Source organism: Anas acuta, chromosome 1 (genome assembly GCF_963932015.1).
Source record: "Anas acuta chromosome 1, bAnaAcu1.1, whole genome shotgun sequence".
Classification (NCBI taxonomy): Eukaryota; Metazoa; Chordata; class Aves; order Anseriformes; family Anatidae; genus Anas; species Anas acuta.
Window position 1 is genome coordinate 120,905,017 of NC_088979.1, and position 18,350 is coordinate 120,923,366.

Genomic DNA, 18,350 nt, shown 5'->3' on the forward strand with positions numbered 1-18,350 from the left:
CCAGTTTGGGGAGAAAAAAGGGATACGTGGCAAGGATGCAGTGTCCTCCCTTCTTGTGCATGCCTATGTAGTGGTGCTAGGTAGAAGGTCTAAAAAGCACTCATCGAAGACTCATTTTTTTCTCCTTTCCTGAGAATCCAGTTTGACTCATCCATGCTTTCCCTCCTGCACTTGCCAAATCCATCTTCAACATTTTTCTCCTATTCTGTCATAGTCTGGACACTCTTCTGAAACTCGAGTTTGAATCACTTCTTGCTGGGCTAACTCAGCCTGGTTCCTCTGTCACTCCAGGGAACAGTGCACAGGAGGAGCCTGGGTGCTTTATCCTGGCACTATGGTGTCTGCCCCAGGAACAAAGGACAGAAAATACAGGAGATGTGATACCACATATTCCAGCTGTGGAGTGGATCCAGCTGTAGCATACTACCGTGAGCTAAGTCATGCGAATATTTCATTCCCTCCCTCGAATGCAGAGGCTACAGTAACTGGTTTTAAATGTTCATCATTTGCTTACATCCCACTTGGTTTCCCCTGTGGTCCCATTCTACTGCCCAGCTGCATTGTTTCCTTTACCAAGTAATAGCTCTCAAAGTGAATCTTCCCATGATCAGATTTTCTCTCAGCAGCTGGGGGTATCACAGTGCTTGTATGTTGCTGCCAGCTGTTGCTTTGTAGGCGGGGAATTAACATTTTCCACTTTTAGCATTTGCTTGAATGTGCAGACAGCACATTTTTCAGATTTTTAATGAAAAGAATTTGTACATAAAATCACATCAGTTTGTTGACTGACTCAAGTGAATCACAACATGCTTCAATCTAGTGCGGACCGAAAGTCTTTCCAACAGTGTAGAAGTCCCCACTGCTATTATAACCACTGTCACCGGGAAGCGAAATAGGAAGTAACAACAATACCTTTCTGAACTAATATTACTGTAGTTAAAAGTAGTTAAAAATAATTAAATTCACAAAATTAAAAAAAAAAATAATAAATAAATATATATATATATAAAAACAGTTTATACTAAAATAGCTTTACTGGTAAAAGCATTTTAAGCACAGAGGAACTGAGCGGTTTTCTGTGTTTGCATGAGGGACCACTGCAGTATGCTGACACAATCAAAAGTTTCCTGAATTTACTAAATCTGAGATTACAGAAAGAAAAAAAAAAAAAAAAAAAAAAAACACAGCTGCTAAGGCAACAGAATTTTCAATTCTATGAAGATGTGTTTTTTTAGCATACCAGGATGTTGTTTAACAACTCTGCAAATGCGCGTAGTAGTGGAAAAAAAAAATCAGATCTGCACATCTTGACTGTAAGGTGTGCTTTACTCGAAGGCTGTAAAACCAATGCCTACTTTATGATACGTGGCTTTTCAAAATTGCCTTAGGGCTTGGCAAAGAGTAACAGTTACATCCTACCACAAAGAGCAGAGCTTATTACCCTGTTTTTAAATTAAAAAATAATAATTAAAATAATTTAAAAAATAATAATTAAAATAATTAAAAATAACAATTAAAAAAAAATAAAAAAATAATAAATTAAAAACTAATTAAAAAAAAAAAAAAGAAAGCGTTCACAGATTTTCTTTAGGAGCTCCATTTTGGCTCATTTTGGCACGTCCACCATTTGCATCAGGAAGTTATCATCGATACACTGAAGGAACCTCCTGGACTGCGGATGGCTGGCTGAGCAGGCCCTCCAGCAAATGTCAGGGTAATTAAAATCCCCCACAATAACCAGGGCCTGTGTTCGCGAGGCTGCTCTCAGCTGCCTGTAGAAGGCCTTATCAGCTTCCTCATCCTGATCTCATGGCCTGTAGTAGACACCCACAACAGTGCGCCCCATGCCAGCCTGCCCCTAAATTCTCACCCACAGACTCTCACCTCGCTCCTCATCCACCCCTGTACATGTACTCAATACAATGTAGATGCTCTTTCACGTAAAGAGCATCTGGCCTGTCTTTCCTGAGCAGGACATACCCATCCATGACCACATTCCACATGGGAGCTGTCCCACCATGTCTCAGGACAACTGGAAAGAAACAGCAATGCAAGAGGAGAACAGTCAGATGCAAGGCTCTGCTACAAGCCTTCCTGGCACTGGCATATTCTGAGACCTTGTAACTAATCCGTGTCCCCAGGGAGGGCCCAGGAGGCAGGGCTAGGTGACAAGAATAAAGCCCTGTCTGTTGTTTGCTGCAACCAGTCTCACTAGCTGATTTCTGAGGCACTAATTTTGCCTTCAGGAAAGGGAAGTCGGAAGGAAAGGGGTGTCAGCGTCTTTTTCAACCAAAATATCAGTGAAGCCCTCTGCTGACACAGACTTTGTCTAATGGCCAAACAAGAGCAGAGGTGATTGCACCTGCCCCCTTTTTTTCCCAAAAGAAACGGCCTAGTTGATCATTGACAGAGGCAAGCCGATTGACCAGCCCACCACATCTCTTTTTTCCGTGTACAACCCTCATACTTGTAGTGGACTAACACGAAGATGGTTGAGGATCCAAAGAGAAAACCCCTCTTCGTTCTTGCTGTCACCTTGCTGCTTAGTTCAGCACAAGCAGGTAAGAAAGACATGAGTGCTTGGCAAGGGATTTAAGGCTTTACGTAGAAGGGCCTGATTTCAATTCTGAACAGGGCCCGTGTTTCAAGAGGTCCTTCCTATAATCTAGCTAGATGCCACGAGAATAGGTCCTTTCTTTTCCTATGCTTTGATCGGAGCTGTCTCACCGATTTCACTCCACTAACTTAATTTAAAAGAATGATCCAGGATTGCTCTGAAGTGTGAGGAGGTGCAAAACAGACCACTTGACCTCTGGACATGGCACCTCCTCCTTTGCAAGCTGAGCAAGCAGAATATGCAGGAGATGAAAGAAAATAAACAGAGGCTGCACTTAGCATTTCTCTGGTTAGTTGTGATCTTTTTTTTACTCACAACCCCCCTCGCCTGACGCCATTCTGGACACGCACCATGCTTTCACTCAGTGCACCCTTTCAGGAGAAGCTGGCTCATGAGCGGCAGTATTTCTCAACTGATTTCAGAGAACAACTCTTTCCCTTTTCCCTTCAGTCCCCAGGAACACCTAAATAAACAACAGCAAGGGAACATCCACATCCCACGAGGGGAAATCGGGAGTGTTGGATTTCATTTCTTTGTGCTAAACCTTAGGCCATGTTCCACCCAGCTGCTGTAGAATATCTTCTGTGGGAACAGGCAGTGGCTAGGAAGCTGATTGTTTATTTTTATTATTATTTCCTATTTATTTATTTAATTTTACATGCGGATTCGAGGCTGCTCCACTTCCTCCAATCCAGAAAAGGGAAGGGGCATGCATTGATATTTCAGCATGATGCCAGTTCATAGAGTAAACATTTTTTAGATCAGAAGGGACCATTTAATCAATTGTTTGGCTTCCTGCTCATCATGGGTTAATAAGTTTCATCCCGTTAGTCCTTCAGGCATTCCAATATCTTGCCTTCTACAACCCCTCCAGAATAGCAGCCAGTCCCCTGAAATGCCAAATGATAGATAATGCAGCTCTTCGCTGGGTAACTTGTGCCACTGCCTAGCCATACATACTGCTCTGCATCTCCTTGCTTCATTTATAGTCAAAATTTGCCCAATTTTGTACTATCTACTGGTTTGAGGTGTTGTTATTTTGTCTTGTGTTTCATTTTTTTTTTCTATCCAGATGAAAGTCCTGTCCAGCTGCTGCCTTTTCCTTCCCATAAAACATTTTCATCCTGTAAATTGATTGTCACTGACAGGTTTTGTCACCAGCATTCTCATATTTATTTCTGCATTTTTGATACAAATGTCAGTTAGACTCACACCTTCTACCCAAGAAAAACTGGAAGAGAACTACGCATTCAGTGGGGGATTGGCAACCTTTTTTTTTATTATTATTATTATTCTTTAAGATCTAATAGCCAGCTCATAAATGTACTTAGCTGCTGGTGGACACAGCTGATATGGAAATAAATAAATAAATTCGTGTCTCAGTAAAACAATTCTCGGAAGTCAAATTTATCGTGACATCCACATTTATCTTCCTGAGCCAATGCTGAAATTCCATAAAAGGGCAGAAAAAGATTCAGCAGATCAGACCTGTTTTCCAGACTGGTTTTAATTTATATCCTATCCTTTCACTCTTTATTAATACAAACCAAATTGCTATCTTTATTTTCCTAGTGAGTCAGAATAAGCTTTTTTCTTCCATCACACAGACACAGGCCAAACAATGCTTCTCACCCCCTCCCATTGCAGGGAACGCAAACAGAACCTCATGGCATCAGTGTGCTGACTTCCAGCGAGCAAATCTCCTACACGGCAGGAAACTTAATGTCCAGTTTCTTCTCTTCACCCCCTCGAACCCCAGCTGTGGGGAACTCATTTTAGCTGATGATGGCATCGAGGACACCAGCTTCAACAGCAGCCTGGAAACCAAGATCATAATCCATGGCTTCAGGTGAGAGAAAGCAGAGCATCGTGGCTAAGTTTGTACTCATCAACTAAACACCGAGTGGGCATTCCCAAGCACAGCATGGGGCTGGCAGAGAAACCTCCTGCCCATGTGATAATTTTAGTCTCCCCAGCAATGACTGCGTGTGAAACACAAGCTAAGAGCAGAGCCTGGACTGCTCAGCACCAAACCGTATCTGAGACTTGCCAGGGAGACTTGGTAGGACAGGGCCAAAGACATGGAAAATCCTGCCAACAATCCTCTTTCCAACACAAAATTAAGTCCTTTAGTCTGTGACCAGCTGCCTACTTTTTTTGTGTATTTCCTTTTTTTTGGAGCCAGAAGAAATTAGGAAATTATTTTCTTTCTCTTTTCCCTTCCCTTCCCTTCCCTTTCCCTCCCCTCCCCTCACCAATTTCAACATTTCTTTTTAAGAAGATCCATTTATGATTCTTTAAGATCCTTTTCCATTTAAATTGTCTCCTTGCAGCTCATGTCCTGGTTCTTCAACTCCTTGGATCACTCAGGCATTTAGGAGCCCTGCAGGCACACAGTCCCTCTAATCTTGAAAATGTAGGGATGTAAACCAAGGTTTTTTAATCTGTCACCGTATTGCCAGTTTATTTTACTGTGCCATTTTTCAGCCCAGTGTGACCATGTATTGTTACTTGGTTTGATGTACAAAAGCCTGAAGGAAAAGTGCATAGATATCCAGGATGAGACCACGCAAGGAGTCGCAGGGTCTTTTCAGGAAACCAACTGTTGCCTCACATGACACAGCACACCCCCAACCCTAGTGGTATTAGGGGAATTTGGTAGGATACAGCCTCCTCAGTTTTCCTGGTATTCTTGGGTAGAGTTGTTGTTGTTTGGTTTTAAATCACCTTCAGAGGAGGAATTGTAGCAGTGACAGACTAAGTGATTTGACCGAGGACTCCCAGCCAGTTGGTAGCAGAGCAGGACCAGGTGTTCCCAGCCAGTTCTCTTACCCGAGGTGGGCTCTGTGGTGGCTGACTGAAGCATCACACCAAGACCAGGATCAGAGCCTGAGCCCTACAGATGTTTCCCTCCTTTGGTTCCTTTCTGAATCAGCCCGTTCTGAAAAATGCTTATTACAAAACCTTTCAGCAACTATCTGGCAGCCTACACCAAGACACGTGAAACTCCAGCACCAGTGAACAACAAATTGGCACGTGTCCTAGTTTGGAAGACACCTAACGTACCTGTTTCTGATGACTCCTCAGGGCTTTGGGCACCAAACCTTCCTGGATCGAAGGGCTTGTCCGTGCCATCCTGCACACAAGCCAGGTGAACGTGATTGTGGTGGACTGGGTTCATGGGTCTACTGGAGCCTATTACTCCGCAGTGGATAATGTCACACAGCTGGCCCTCTCCATCTCACGTTTCATCAGCAAGCTCCTGGTAAGCTCCTGTGCTTTCCCAGTGGGGAAGCACGGTCACAGAACACCACTCATGCAGACAATCCAGAGAGTTGCTCCCAACCTGCTGTCCCCAGGAGCTGGGCAAGTGAGCTCTTTATTCCAGAGTGAGCACTGTGTAGTGCTAAAGATTTTTTTCTTTTTTACTTTTCCCCTCTCTCTCAGTCCAGCCTTTACCATGCCACTGTTTTTCTTCTTTCTCTTGATTTTGAGATTTTTATGGGAAAACTTCCTAGTTGTCAGCTGCCTCTCCAGCCCAGGGTGAGCCTGGTGGATGCCTTGGGTTATCTCAGGTCTGTACTTCACTGGGCAGTCTTCTTCTTCAACTCATTTTTTTTTCCAGTAAGCTGAGGGTGTGGGATTTGATGCTATTTTATATTTGCTTTGGGTTTCAGATACACTTCCTAGTATCTGGAAATCCCCAGCTGTGCCCTATTTTGCTCATGCACAGCACAGCTGAACAGCACTTATGCAATGAGGATGTCACATCTTTATATTTACCAGCCATGCATAAACTCTCTGCGTAATGATTTCGCTCTAGAACCTGACCACAGAGCATGGGAGTTCCTGGGTAGGCACCACAGTGTGCAGTCACACTTTCCTATCCAGAAATACAGCAACAATTCGAGCAGCAATCTGTGATTCTATGGTTCTGTGATCAGGAGGATGGGGTGAAAAGGAGGGGAAAAGGAAAGGGGGAAGAGGGCTGTCACCCCTTTTACTGATTAGGTCACACAGTGAACAAATGACTGGGCTGCAGCATGATCCCTACCATCCATCCTGTGCCTGTGCTGAACCCTAGCCCAGCTACTTAAGGACAATTTCTGCCCAGCCTCTCCCACTACACGACACCACAGGAGACTACATTTGGCTTCTCATAAGCCTCAGTACTGCTGCAAGATGTAGCCACACATATCTCGAAGGCAGGATTGTTCATCTCATCCCTGTGGTGTCCAGCACCATGTGCAGTACCATTGTGTGGTTCCTCTGGGTTCCTCTGCATGGGGTCATCTCACATCATGTCTCAGTGGCCGTGCTTTACCTGACAGTTCAGCCCTTTTTCTCTGAAAATATACTCTTAATAATCAGGGTATGGGCACAACCCACATGTTCTGGAGTTGCTGAGTGGGCTTGGACAGGGTATTTCACCTACCTCCTGCAGAAATACTGATTTGTATCATCCATCTGCAGGCCCTGGGAGTCTCAGGGACATCCATCCACATCATCGGCGTGAGCCTCGGTGCGCACGTCGCGGGCCTGGTTGGGCACTTCCACGGCGGTCAGCTGGGACGGATAACAGGTATCATCAAACTGAGGCTTGGGCCTTCATTTCTTGTTCGGGGGAGAGAAAGGAAGAGCAGGGAAGGGGAGTCATCCACCGTGATCTTTTAACTGCACGAAGGCTCATTAAATCCAAGCTGACAAGGGACACAGTCCTACCATACCTGGACAAGAAGAGTAAATCGGTCCCGTGGCAGGAACCAGCATCATCCACAATCCAGGCAAATCTGTAGCGCAAGGCCAAGGCCAAGCCAGGAAGCCCAACCATCAAGAGAAGGGTAGGGTCAGCAAAGTACGGGGCTGGGCATGGCATCCTTACAACACAGCTCAGGCAAGGATCAAAGGCAAGAGCCTGAGACAAGGTGGGGACCCCCCAAATGAAGCTTCTTGCTGTTTTCTCACAAGTCAGCTGTTTCCACAGGGTCTAAGGTCACCCAGTGGTATACCAAATCAGAGCTGGCCTTGAACACAGACAGAAAAAATTCTGGATGTGAGGAAGAGGTTGCAGTGGGGGAATTACAGAGGAAGATGGTTAGAGGCTGGTTGTGGCATGTAGACCTTTTCATCCATGCAGGGCCCTGCAGTCTTTTAGGTAGGGAGCAGGAACAGAGACACAATTATTTGGGTGAGAAGTGACCTTAGAAGGTCTCCAGTCCAACCTCCAACTTAAAGCAAGGCTGCCTTCTACATCAAACTGAGGGTTTGTCAAGTCTGGGGAAACTCCAGGGCTGGAAATTCATTTTGGTAGGAGGGAAAACTCCACCAAGGAGGAACAGACAGACAGAACATGGCTTGCAGCCTGCTTCAGCCCACAGTGGGCTGCCTCACAGAGGTACCCCTCAAGGATAAATAAAAACTTTGTAGGTTTATTTATTTCATTTATTTTTAGCTGTACTAGAAGACACTTCTACAATCCTGATTGCCCTGTGACTTCAAAGGCACACTACACTGGGCATTGCAGGCTCCAGTTCAGATTTAAGAGCCTGAAGACAGGTGGAATTAGACCCAAAATGTGTCTGTTCTGATCTCATCTTCTGCCTCTTTCCACACACACACACACACACACACACACACAGAGAAATGTGGTTCCAGAGCCATAACTTGCTGAAGTGTGTTCAGCCACCTAGAAGGAGCTGTGAAGTAAAAATCAGAATGAATATCTTGGACGTCAGAAGACGGGCTGTTTCTGTGCAGTGAGTTTCTTGAAGTCACGCCTGTTCTTGTGGACATCTCCTTGTGCAAGAAAACAAATGCTACAGGAACTTGAATGAACTGCCCGTTTCCAAAATTGCTGAAGAGCAATTTGTTTCAGTTCTTTAAATGGAAAAGAGGAAGCCTGAGGGAATCTAGCTGCACACAGTACAGCTACAGTGAATAGTACAGGGTGTACATTAGGTGATGGTTGGACGTGATGACCTTAAGGGTCTTTCCAGCCAAAGGGATTCGATGATTCCATGCTTGGAGGAGGCTGGTGTAGGGAACAGAGGGTAGAAAGGTGCTTGCCTTGGAGCTGAGCTAGAATTGGCTGCTGTTCATATTAAGTGCTCCTCCCTTCTTAGGAAGAACTTTAAGCTGTACTGAATAACTCTTCTAAGCCTCTCTTAAAGCCTTTGACTAAAGTTTGGTCTGTAGAAGTGGACAGGGAACCTCTCAGCTTTCTGTATTGGACAAGACCAACCAAAAAAAAAAAAAAAAAAGGAAAAAAAAAATCAGTGCATTCTTCTGAGCACTTGTCCCTTTGACAGCTTTTATTTTTAGATAGAATAGGGATTTTTTTCTTCTTCTTCTTTCCATTCCCCTCCTCCTCCATCCCCCACACAAATGCAACATGTCAGTTCGTATTTTGTTGATACCACCTTCTCCATAGAGAATTAATGGGACTGAGGCCAAGGCAGTGAAACTGGCCAACTCTGAGGACGAGAGCTGTGGTACAGGGAGCAGAGCTGCTTCTTCTGTTGTTGCCTGGAGAGTGAAAGAAATTTTGTGATATTATTTTCCTAGACAAAGGGAGCAAGATAAACCTCAGCCAGAACAAAAACATGATATTTCACTTGTTCCATGATACTGTCAAGGATAATTTTCCGTATTCTTTTGGCTTTTCAGAATTTGTTCTAGGAGCATCCATATTTTTTAGGCAAAAATATGGGTTGCTGCTTGAGAACTTGACTTTGTGGAGAGGGGGCTCAGAAGTCTCTCTGTTTTAAGGAAGTTTGATAGTACTGAACCTTTTTAATGCTTGGATTGATTAACACCTAGGATGCTAAATTCATCACCTAACTCAAGATCTCCGGTAACATTTCTCAGACTGTAGCCCTAATGCAGATGACAGTACAATTAAGAAAGGTGCTAGAAGTTTGATTCACTTTCACTGAAAATCCAAAAGACACCCTGTAGCCACTCTATCAGAGGTATCTGAAGCTCAGTCATGGCTTTACAGCCTAAAAAACTTGAGGCTTTGTGGGCTGTTTGGTACAGAACTGCTTCGTGGAAGTGGATGTCTGGGAGCAGTGGAGGACAAGGTAAGGAAGCTGCAGTGGAATTTAGTGAGGACAGAAGTCTTTCTGGACCATAATCAGTGTGATGTGGGAATAATTCATCACCTCTGCCTGGCAACATTTTAAAAGTTTTGCATAAAATAACTGGTCCAGAAATAAGAAAGAGAGGGTCTGAGGAACACTTCTTGTAAAGAATTTCCTCCTAACATCTCATCTAATTCTCCCCTCTTTTAGTTTAAAACCATTCACCCTTGTCCTATCATTATCTGCCTGGGCAAAAAGTTGCTCTGCATCTTTTTTATAAGCCCCCTTTAGTACTGAAAGGCTGCAATGAGGTCTCCCCAGAGCCTCCTCTTCAAGATGAATAACCCCAACTCTCTCAGCCTTTCTTCACAGAAGATGTTCTCCAGCCCTCTGATGATATTCGTGGCCCTTCTCTGTATCCACTTTAAGAGGTCCACATCCTTTTATTTCGTTGCAGGCCTGGATCCTGCAGGCCCAAAGTACACCAGAGCCAGCCTGGAGGAACGCCTGGACCCTGGGGATGCCCTTTTTGTGGAAGCCATTCATACAGATGCTGACAGTAAGCTGCTTTCCATCCTCTTCTGCACGTCTGTTCCTCCTGCCATTGTTATTGCTAAAGACCACGTAGGTCATTGTCCCATTTACAACAGATGACTATGAGTTCAGGTTCAGTCTGAGGATATTCCTTGATTAGATAGGCTATCTAATATTTGCTGGCTATCTTAGAGCAAAAACTTCTTCCTTAACCTTTAACAGCAGAGTGAATTACCGCAGCAGAAGCTCAGTGTGGTTTTTACCACCTGGAAGGAATTTACATGTCTAGTCTCGCTTTGCTTTTGCTCATATGACATCAGAAAGGTGCCAACAGAGTAACATTTCCAAAGCACTTAGGGTCTGCTAGGTAGAATGTGAAAAAAAACAAACAAACAAAAAAAAACACAACTATGTGGTGCCCTTCAGTCATACCTTTTACCCGGAGATCACAAAAATCTCCACCAACATAACTCTCAGTCACACCTTATAATCTTCCATGAAGATTGTGGTCACAGGGTCAAGAAGATGAGGGATGGGGATGATGATGAAGCCAAAGTCGCCAGTCGTTTTGGTGGCAGGTCCTGGAGCACTCTCTGCTCCGTGCAGGAAACCTGGTGATGACATGAACTGCACAATGCAGGCGTCTGGGAGGGAACAGGGAACGTGTTCTTGCTGTGTGGAGGAAAAAAAAAAAAGAAAAAAAAAAGACATGGGGAAGCTGGGTCCAGCACTACTAATTTTCAACCAGTTATGGGGCTGTCAAACACCATGTAGGGTGTATCTTACAGAAGAGCCAAGCATAAGAATGAAGTGGCATTTCACCTGCTTTCAGATTTCGGGATCCGGATCCCTGTAGGCCACATCGATTATTTCGTCAATGGAGGCAAAGATCAGCCCGGATGCCCCCGATTCATCTCTGCAGGTGAGAGCACTCTTTGGCCAAGCAAAGAGCCTTCATGGTCGTTTAGCAGTCTGAAAATGCTGTTTGGCAACCAGCTCCTGCTACAGTCAGAGAAGATATCAAAGCAAGACAACACATAAAGACACATGGCAGCAGAGCTTCACAGCCCACATCTCCTCTGAGCAGCACAGAAAGGAGCTGAAACTAAAATCACGTGCAGGTCAAGTGTCTTGGCAGCACCTGCTGTCAAGAGATGTGATTTTGGTGACACTTCTGTTTGAGCCCACACCACCTAACACCAGCAGAGCTTATATCAACAACAACAAAAAAAGCACTTTTGTTAGAAGGGCTCTTTGCTACCAGCAAAAGCTTCTTTTTCTTTTCATGCTGCAGGCTTAGACAGCTTGTAAGATTACTGCCTTTTCCTTCTAGAGAGTAGGACCTCACGCAGTAAATAGTGTGGATAAATATTCAAATACTTTCTGGATGAGCCAGCTCCATTGAGGGCCATGTTACAAGGGATGCCTCAAGGCACCTCAATTCCCACACCTGGGGTCACAGTTTGTAGCCACAGAGGTGCTCTACAAAATGTTATTCATGGAGAGGGGATGGCTGCAGAATTGGTGTTTCTTGATTTTCCATTCCTTAGGAAATTGCAGAAAGACCCAAATCGACTGAAAGGCTCACTGCTGCTTTTCTCTAGGTGACTTTCTTCTTACAGGCTACAAGTATCTGATCTGCGATCACATGAGGGCAGTGCATCTCTATGTCAGTGCCTTGAAACACTCCTGTCCCGTCGTGGCGTTCCCTTGCTCCAGTCATCAGGATTTTTTGAATGGCCACTGCCTGGACTGTGATGATCCCTTCCTGTTCTCCTGTCCCAGAATAGGTACGGTACCAGCATGAGGCCTTCACAGAGCAGGGGACGATACATTCCTGCTGGGTGTCAGTGCAGACCGCAGCACACGATTCAGATTTCTCTGAGCAGGGTTTGCTTGGGATCCCTCTGGGGATAGTGAGAAGCTGTTTCATTTTCAGGCTTCTGCGGAGAAGCCAGAAGCTCATGTATTGTCTGAGGTAAAACAGCGGTGTCTTGAACATTTCTGATCTTTAAACATTTCACAGGGCCCACCAGCATGTTAAAGGACAGTCTGCAGAATCATCTGCCTAACACATGGGCAGCGAGCTCAAAAAGTGCCTTGTTCAGAGAAGCAGCTGGGAGTTTTAGCCCACGCATGAAGTCCCATTCTCTGTGTCACTTCCTCCTGATAAATCCCTGCCATGGCCACACCAAAGATGGGCTGGCAGAAGGCAGTATTTGCCTCTTTTAGGCTTCTGAAACTGGGCTGTGGCAAGAGGAGAGGAAGCATCCTCTGCTGCTCTTTGGTGACTGGCACTGAGGGGCTTTCAGACCAGCCACTCCCTTCCCACCTTACCAAAATCACCTTGTCTTCTCCTCAGTGGTGCAGGTCTTCCCAGTTGAGCCAGAAATCCAGTTTTTCTGAGGGCCTGTTAACCTGTCAGACAGACACCACAAACCCATGTTTGCTCCGATTTGCACTGGTGTAAAGGAAGGGTCTGTCCTCCAGGACAACAGGGTTGGGAGAGGGGAGCAGAGGCGAATTGGAACTGTTTATATTTCTATTTCTGTTCTGTCTCCTTCATGGCTTTCCCTGCCATGGCTAGTACAAGCCACTTACTCCCACATACTTTGCCTCTTGCTCATATTTCTATTTCTGTCTTATTCACGGCTTTGTTTCACCCTGCAGGCCTGCTGGAGCAGGCAGGGGTCAGCATGAGAAGGCTGCCCAAGGAAGTGGTTGTATACTTAATGACAAGTCCTTCAGCCCCGTTTTGTGGTAAGTAACAAAAAAAAAAAAAAAAAAAAGCCAGAAGGGGTTTGACCAAATAAGGCAGCTTGTCCAGGGAGGCCAAGCAGTCAGAAACAGCTGCTGTGGCACAAGACACATAGCTGGAAATCAATTGCTTTGCATATCTCCCCTGCAAAGCCTTTTCTAATGGATTTATTAGTGTTAAAGCTATTATTAGGGATATTATTATTATTATTATTATTAGCTATTTTCTTTCTTAAATCTGCTTAACCTTCTTTGTGCTGGTGGGAGCAGGGAGTGAGAGCTAGGGATGGCTTTTTTTTTGGCAGGCTGGGTACAAGCCACTCACTCCCACACACTTTGCCTCTTGCTCAGTCCACCACAGCCTGGTTGAGTTCCGACTGCAGAAGAAAAGAAGTGTAGTCACCAGCATTGAGATCACTTTCTACAGCAACAGCATCAAGGACACCACGAAGATCACCATGTGAGTGACAGTGCATGCTTCTGGCCTGTTTTTTGTTTGTGTTTTTTTTTTTTCCCCACCTCCATGTGTAAGGATGTTTGTCCCAGCCCAGGAAAGGCACAAGGATAGCACATCTCCCTGAGCACAGTCACTGTGTGATGAAGCACAGCCTTTCTTCTTGAACCCCTCCACATTTCCCTTAAATGCTCTCAGGAATCAGGTATGTGTTGCCATTATTCGGTAACCCTGGCTAAGTCCACAAGTACACGAAGCAGGAGGTGTGTTCCAGGATCCCCAGATTTGCCTACCTTTGTGTTGCTACGATAATTCCTTTTGTACACCATACCCTTGCCTGGTGCTGATTCAAATCACAGGCGCTGTCAGATAGTTATTAACCCTACTCTACACCAAGACCCTATCCACCACAGATTCCAGACTGGACATCATGGCTCAGACATTTCTCTTGATGTCCATTTGGACTGCAGCTGGAGAGAGGAAACAAGTGCATCCCTGCACAGTCAGAAATGTGTTCAGTAGCTTGTTGTCTCTGCAGTAACGCAGCAAAGCTCCCACGCTCCCAATGCAGGGAAAATGTTCAGTGAACAGGGGACCAAGAGCACATCTGTAGACACTAATCTTTCACTTGACAACACCGTCCTCCAAACCATACCTGAATTAAAAGATGAGATGCAGAGCCCTGTTCCCCCAGCCCTTGCCTCAGGGGGATCTCCCCACCACAGAGAAGTTCCCCAGAAAAAAAAAAAAAAAAAAAAAAAAGTATTTGTCACTTCTTCCTACACTTTCCTACCCACTGTGGCTGTCTGGTAGCCACCATATGGGCATCCAGCTAACTGCTGCATATGTTGCAGACAGCCAGTATTGCTGGCTCCCTCGGGAAGCAGGAAAGCAGCCTGCTAAAGACCTCAGCCAGCTCTTCTCAGATCAGAGGGGTCCCACTAATGGATCCCACAGAGACATTATTAAGCCAAAAGATTGTGACCCGATGCTGTGTTGCTGTGATCCTGTGCACCAGGAGGTAGGGGTGAGAACTGGGGAAGGGGAAGCCTGCTGTAGGGTGCTCTCCAGCATGACACAGCTGCTTGATCACGGATTTCCAGCCCAAAACTGCCATTTGGAGTTCATGCTCCAGATTGATGGAGGTCAGTCTGTCCAACCCCTCCACAAAGCAAAGGCAGGTCCAAACAAAGGCAGCCTTTGAAACTTGCAGGCCAACTTTGCCTTTTTTCCAAAGATGCAGAAGGGAGGAAATAACAGCACGCAGATAAAGTCAGGACCCGTGGGTTTTCTCAGGAAAAGTTGCAGCACTTCCTTTTCCAGCTGTCTTGATATGTGTCCAGCAGGAGGCATGTGAACACTGGAGAGAAAGGCTGTGACACAGCCCGGGGAAGTGACATGGGCAGGCGATCCCACGGCTTTACTGTACCCTCAGGTTTTAATGAGTCGGAGTTACAGCCATCCAGGGACACCCTTGCCCTGGGAGGACAGCAGCTGCGTTAATCACTTAAGCGCCCTCCTAAGAAGCAGGAGACTAAATGCACTTACAGATTTGGGAGTGGATGTGAAGATATCCTTTTTTAACTCACACTAGAGTAAAAAGCAAAGGAACTGCCCCCACCTCCAAGAAAAGCTCAGCCCTCCGGTACAGTCAAGCTCAGAGAGTCAAACAGGCATCTTTTGCAGGTTCTCACACTGCAGTTCAGACACTGATTTGTCACTGAATATTTTAAGTGATCTGACCTGCGTGTCATCCCGTGGTTCCCAGGAACCACATGGGACCTGGGAGTGTCCAGCCATTCCCATGCCCTCAGCAAGTGACTCATTCCTTGCCTCACACTGACCTTTCTCAATCAGTTCTGATCTCACCCTGCCAGATGCCATTATCCCACACACACGTTGCTCAGAGTGCCCTCGAGAGATGCGTCCCCAAGCCCCACAGATGCCGTGGGGCTGACAGAGTAAGGAACTTGTTACAGGGCCCTTTTCCCAGCTGCACTGGCATTGTTTACACGTCAGTGTAACACGCCATCCTCCTCCATAGCCACGGAAACACGCTTCTGAAGTCAGACAGAGTCCCACAGGCATCCAAAGGTGGTGTGAGCTCTGACCAAATGTCAGTCCCAGCAGTGGATTTCTTCAGCCTACTTAACAGTGCTCCTAGGCACAAAGGTCCATCTATCCAAGCACCCCACCTTCAACATGGCCAAAAGCAAACACCTAGAGAAGAATATAAAAAGGCATGCTGCAGTACTTCACCACGGTAGTTTCCCTATTTCCCAATTTCCAGTTAAACACATCTCAGGGACCCTCAGAGCCAAAGGCGAGTTCTTTGTCTTTATTAGCTCCCGACATTTATTTTCTATGAACTCATCCAGACCCCTCCTATGACTCGTGCAGTCGTATAAACTTTCTAGGATCCACAACATCCCACGGCAAGGATTTTAACAGCTTGAACAGAACGGCATTTTGTGCACTGAGCAGTCATTTTAAGCCTACCACCTGTTCACTTTATTGGATGACCCCTGGTTCCTGCACTGGAATAAGTGGTGAATAATCAGTTCTGATCTGTGCCATTCACAATTTCATGTTCACCTTATCTACTGTCCACCACTTACCTCTCTGCAGCAATACGGGTAGCATTTCAATCTATACACAGTAGTGGGAACAGTTTTTGCAATTGTGTGACAGAAGGAAGCAATTTTATACAAAGTGCTCCTGCCTACAGAGGTAGAGCAAGGAGGGAAGGCCAGTAAGAATAGGTTCAGTTGCAGGCTCTTGAGTAATGCCCTATTTTGACAGATGAGCCTTTTATTTATGCAAGGGTTTCACGTTAATACCCCAGCTTCCTCAGTGTTTCGATGCATCCACAGGCTGACTGAACACTCTCCCTGCCTTGCAGACCTCAGCAGGAGGAGGTGGGCAAGCGGCTGCTGGCCCACAAGGTTCCCCTCTGCGAGGTAGATGGCGTGGTGCTCAAGTATCTCCCCAAGAACCGATTTTGGAAGAAGGATGAGTCGCACATTGTCGGCCAGTTCTGTGCGGCCCCACTGCCCCTCAATAAGAAGTAAGTCACAGGAATACCTTTCGGGGATCCACTGAGCCTGGGGATGCAGCTTGTGCTTTATAGCGATGCATTCTCTCTCCAGCTTTGATAAATGTGTAAAGAGGTCTCTCCCATCCCTCTGTGTCCCTATGTATATAAGTATACACCTTCAGCCATAACTACCTTCTGCAGAGTTGAAGCAGCCAAGTCCTTCTCATCCTGAGAGAGACAATAACCTCTGTAATAGAGCATTCTCACCAGGTCTGTTGCAGATCCAAAGTTCTCATAAGCAGGGCAAAATAGCAGGGTCTATACTGACACATTAAACCCTTTCCATATTGCTTCTGAGCAGGCTTCAGGCTTCAAAGCAGCAAAACCCAGAAGCAGAAAGAAGACTGGCTCACATTCAGGTTCTGTCCTGATGGGCTGTAAGGAGAGTCAGGCACAAGGCAGCAAAATATATCACAGGCCTGGACAGGGATAGTCATTCATAGGAATGTAAGTAGTAAAAAACACTTGAGCATGAGGACTATTCCTCATTATCATCCCAAAACTGGGATGGACATGCAGGATACACGGCTTTTTGCCACCTAGGAGTGGGACAGCATGGCACGCTGCCTCGAAGGTGTGCTAACCTGCACCCCTGGAAGCATTGGACTTGGCTGCGATGTGGGTGGGAAGCTGCAGAGTTGCACAGGGTCACAATGCCCTCATCACAAAACCGGGAGCACTCCGAGCAGCAAGGGCTCTTCTAGGAGGGGGTGGTGGAAAGGTGGAAGGCACAGCTCCATAGACCACCCTACAGCTGATTCAGCCCAGCCAAGGCTTAGCTCCGTGCTCACCATACCCTTGCAAAGCAGCAACATACCCTTGCAAAGCAGCAAAGGTCTATCAGCAACTTTTTTGCCCGTGTGTCAGGATAGTGACCCCTGCCTGCTAAAACACAGCCTGACTTCCCTGTGCTCTTCCCACAGCAGGACCATGTTCTGCCTGCCCGGGAACCTCACTCTTCATGGCAACATGGACCTCTCTTACCAGCTGTCTGCTGCATGTGCCTAGCACGGCTTTTGGAGTATGGATGCATTCCCAAAGCTGTGAAGGAGTCCTAAACCTACTGCTTCTCTCTGCTCACGGAGGATACTTTCATCAAGGAACCACGTTTTTTTTTTTTTTTTTTTACTTCCTGCATTCAGGAGAGAATGTCAAGGAAAAGTAGCATGCAGTAAATCAGTGAGTACAAGACTTAGCTGTTGCAGCAAGACTTCCCAGTTAAAAGACTGAATTAGGACTTTTATCTCACAGATTCTGCACCAAGCTCTGAAAGAGACGGGCAAGTCATTTAATCACAAGATTTCAATCTCTGTGAAAGGAGGAGATGATATCACTCTTTCTACACAGGGAGTACTGGGATGATTCATTTGTGTTTTATTAAAGCGCCCCGAGGTTTTCATAGTAAAGGTGTGAAGTATTACTTCTCCTCAGCAAGGGGAGTTCAGTTTTGGTTTAGCCTTGGAACTGGGAGGTGCTATGGGATCACAGAATTGTATAGGTCGGAAAAGACCCTTCAGATCGTCAAGCCCAACCATCACCCAGCACTAACAACCAAGCCCACCGCTAAACCACATCCCTAGTTGCTTAGACAACTTCCTTAGCAAAGAACTCACTTGCACCACCTGCAAGATGCTTTCAGAGTAAGAATCTATCAATTCTTGTTAGCCCTCTTGCTACGTAATCGGAGTGGATCTCCATCTCACGGCGGGACTGGTGCAGCTCTTCAGGCTGTTGGCTTGTTCTCTTTGAAGCTCACGTGAAGTGAAGCAGACACCAGAAGCACAGAGTGCTCTTCCATGCAATTTTGCA

The 18,350-nt window shown here is 45.9% G+C and overlaps 1 protein-coding gene across 2 annotated transcripts; it reads left to right on the plus strand.

The window, feature by feature from the left end:
* The first annotated feature begins 2,258 nt into the window (after positions 1–2,258).
* Positions 2,259–17,947, plus strand: PLA1A (phospholipase A1 member A). Of its 2 annotated transcripts, none has more exons than XM_068698065.1 (11): positions 2,259–2,561; positions 4,265–4,466; positions 5,705–5,882; positions 7,091–7,199; positions 10,157–10,258; positions 11,066–11,155; positions 11,838–12,023; positions 12,904–12,993; positions 13,342–13,450; positions 16,347–16,511; positions 17,465–17,947. In XM_068698065.1, exons 1-11 carry the CDS (start codon positions 2,489–2,491, stop codon positions 17,547–17,549), a joined length of 1,389 nt encoding a protein of 462 aa, XP_068554166.1. In that variant the 5' UTR covers positions 2,259–2,488; the 3' UTR covers positions 17,550–17,947. The 2 variants fall into 2 exon arrangements, with proteins under 2 accessions (XP_068554166.1, XP_068554173.1); XM_068698072.1 differs by having other exon boundaries at positions 2,262–2,561; positions 11,856–12,023.
* The last annotated feature ends 403 nt before the right edge of the window (positions 17,948–18,350 follow it).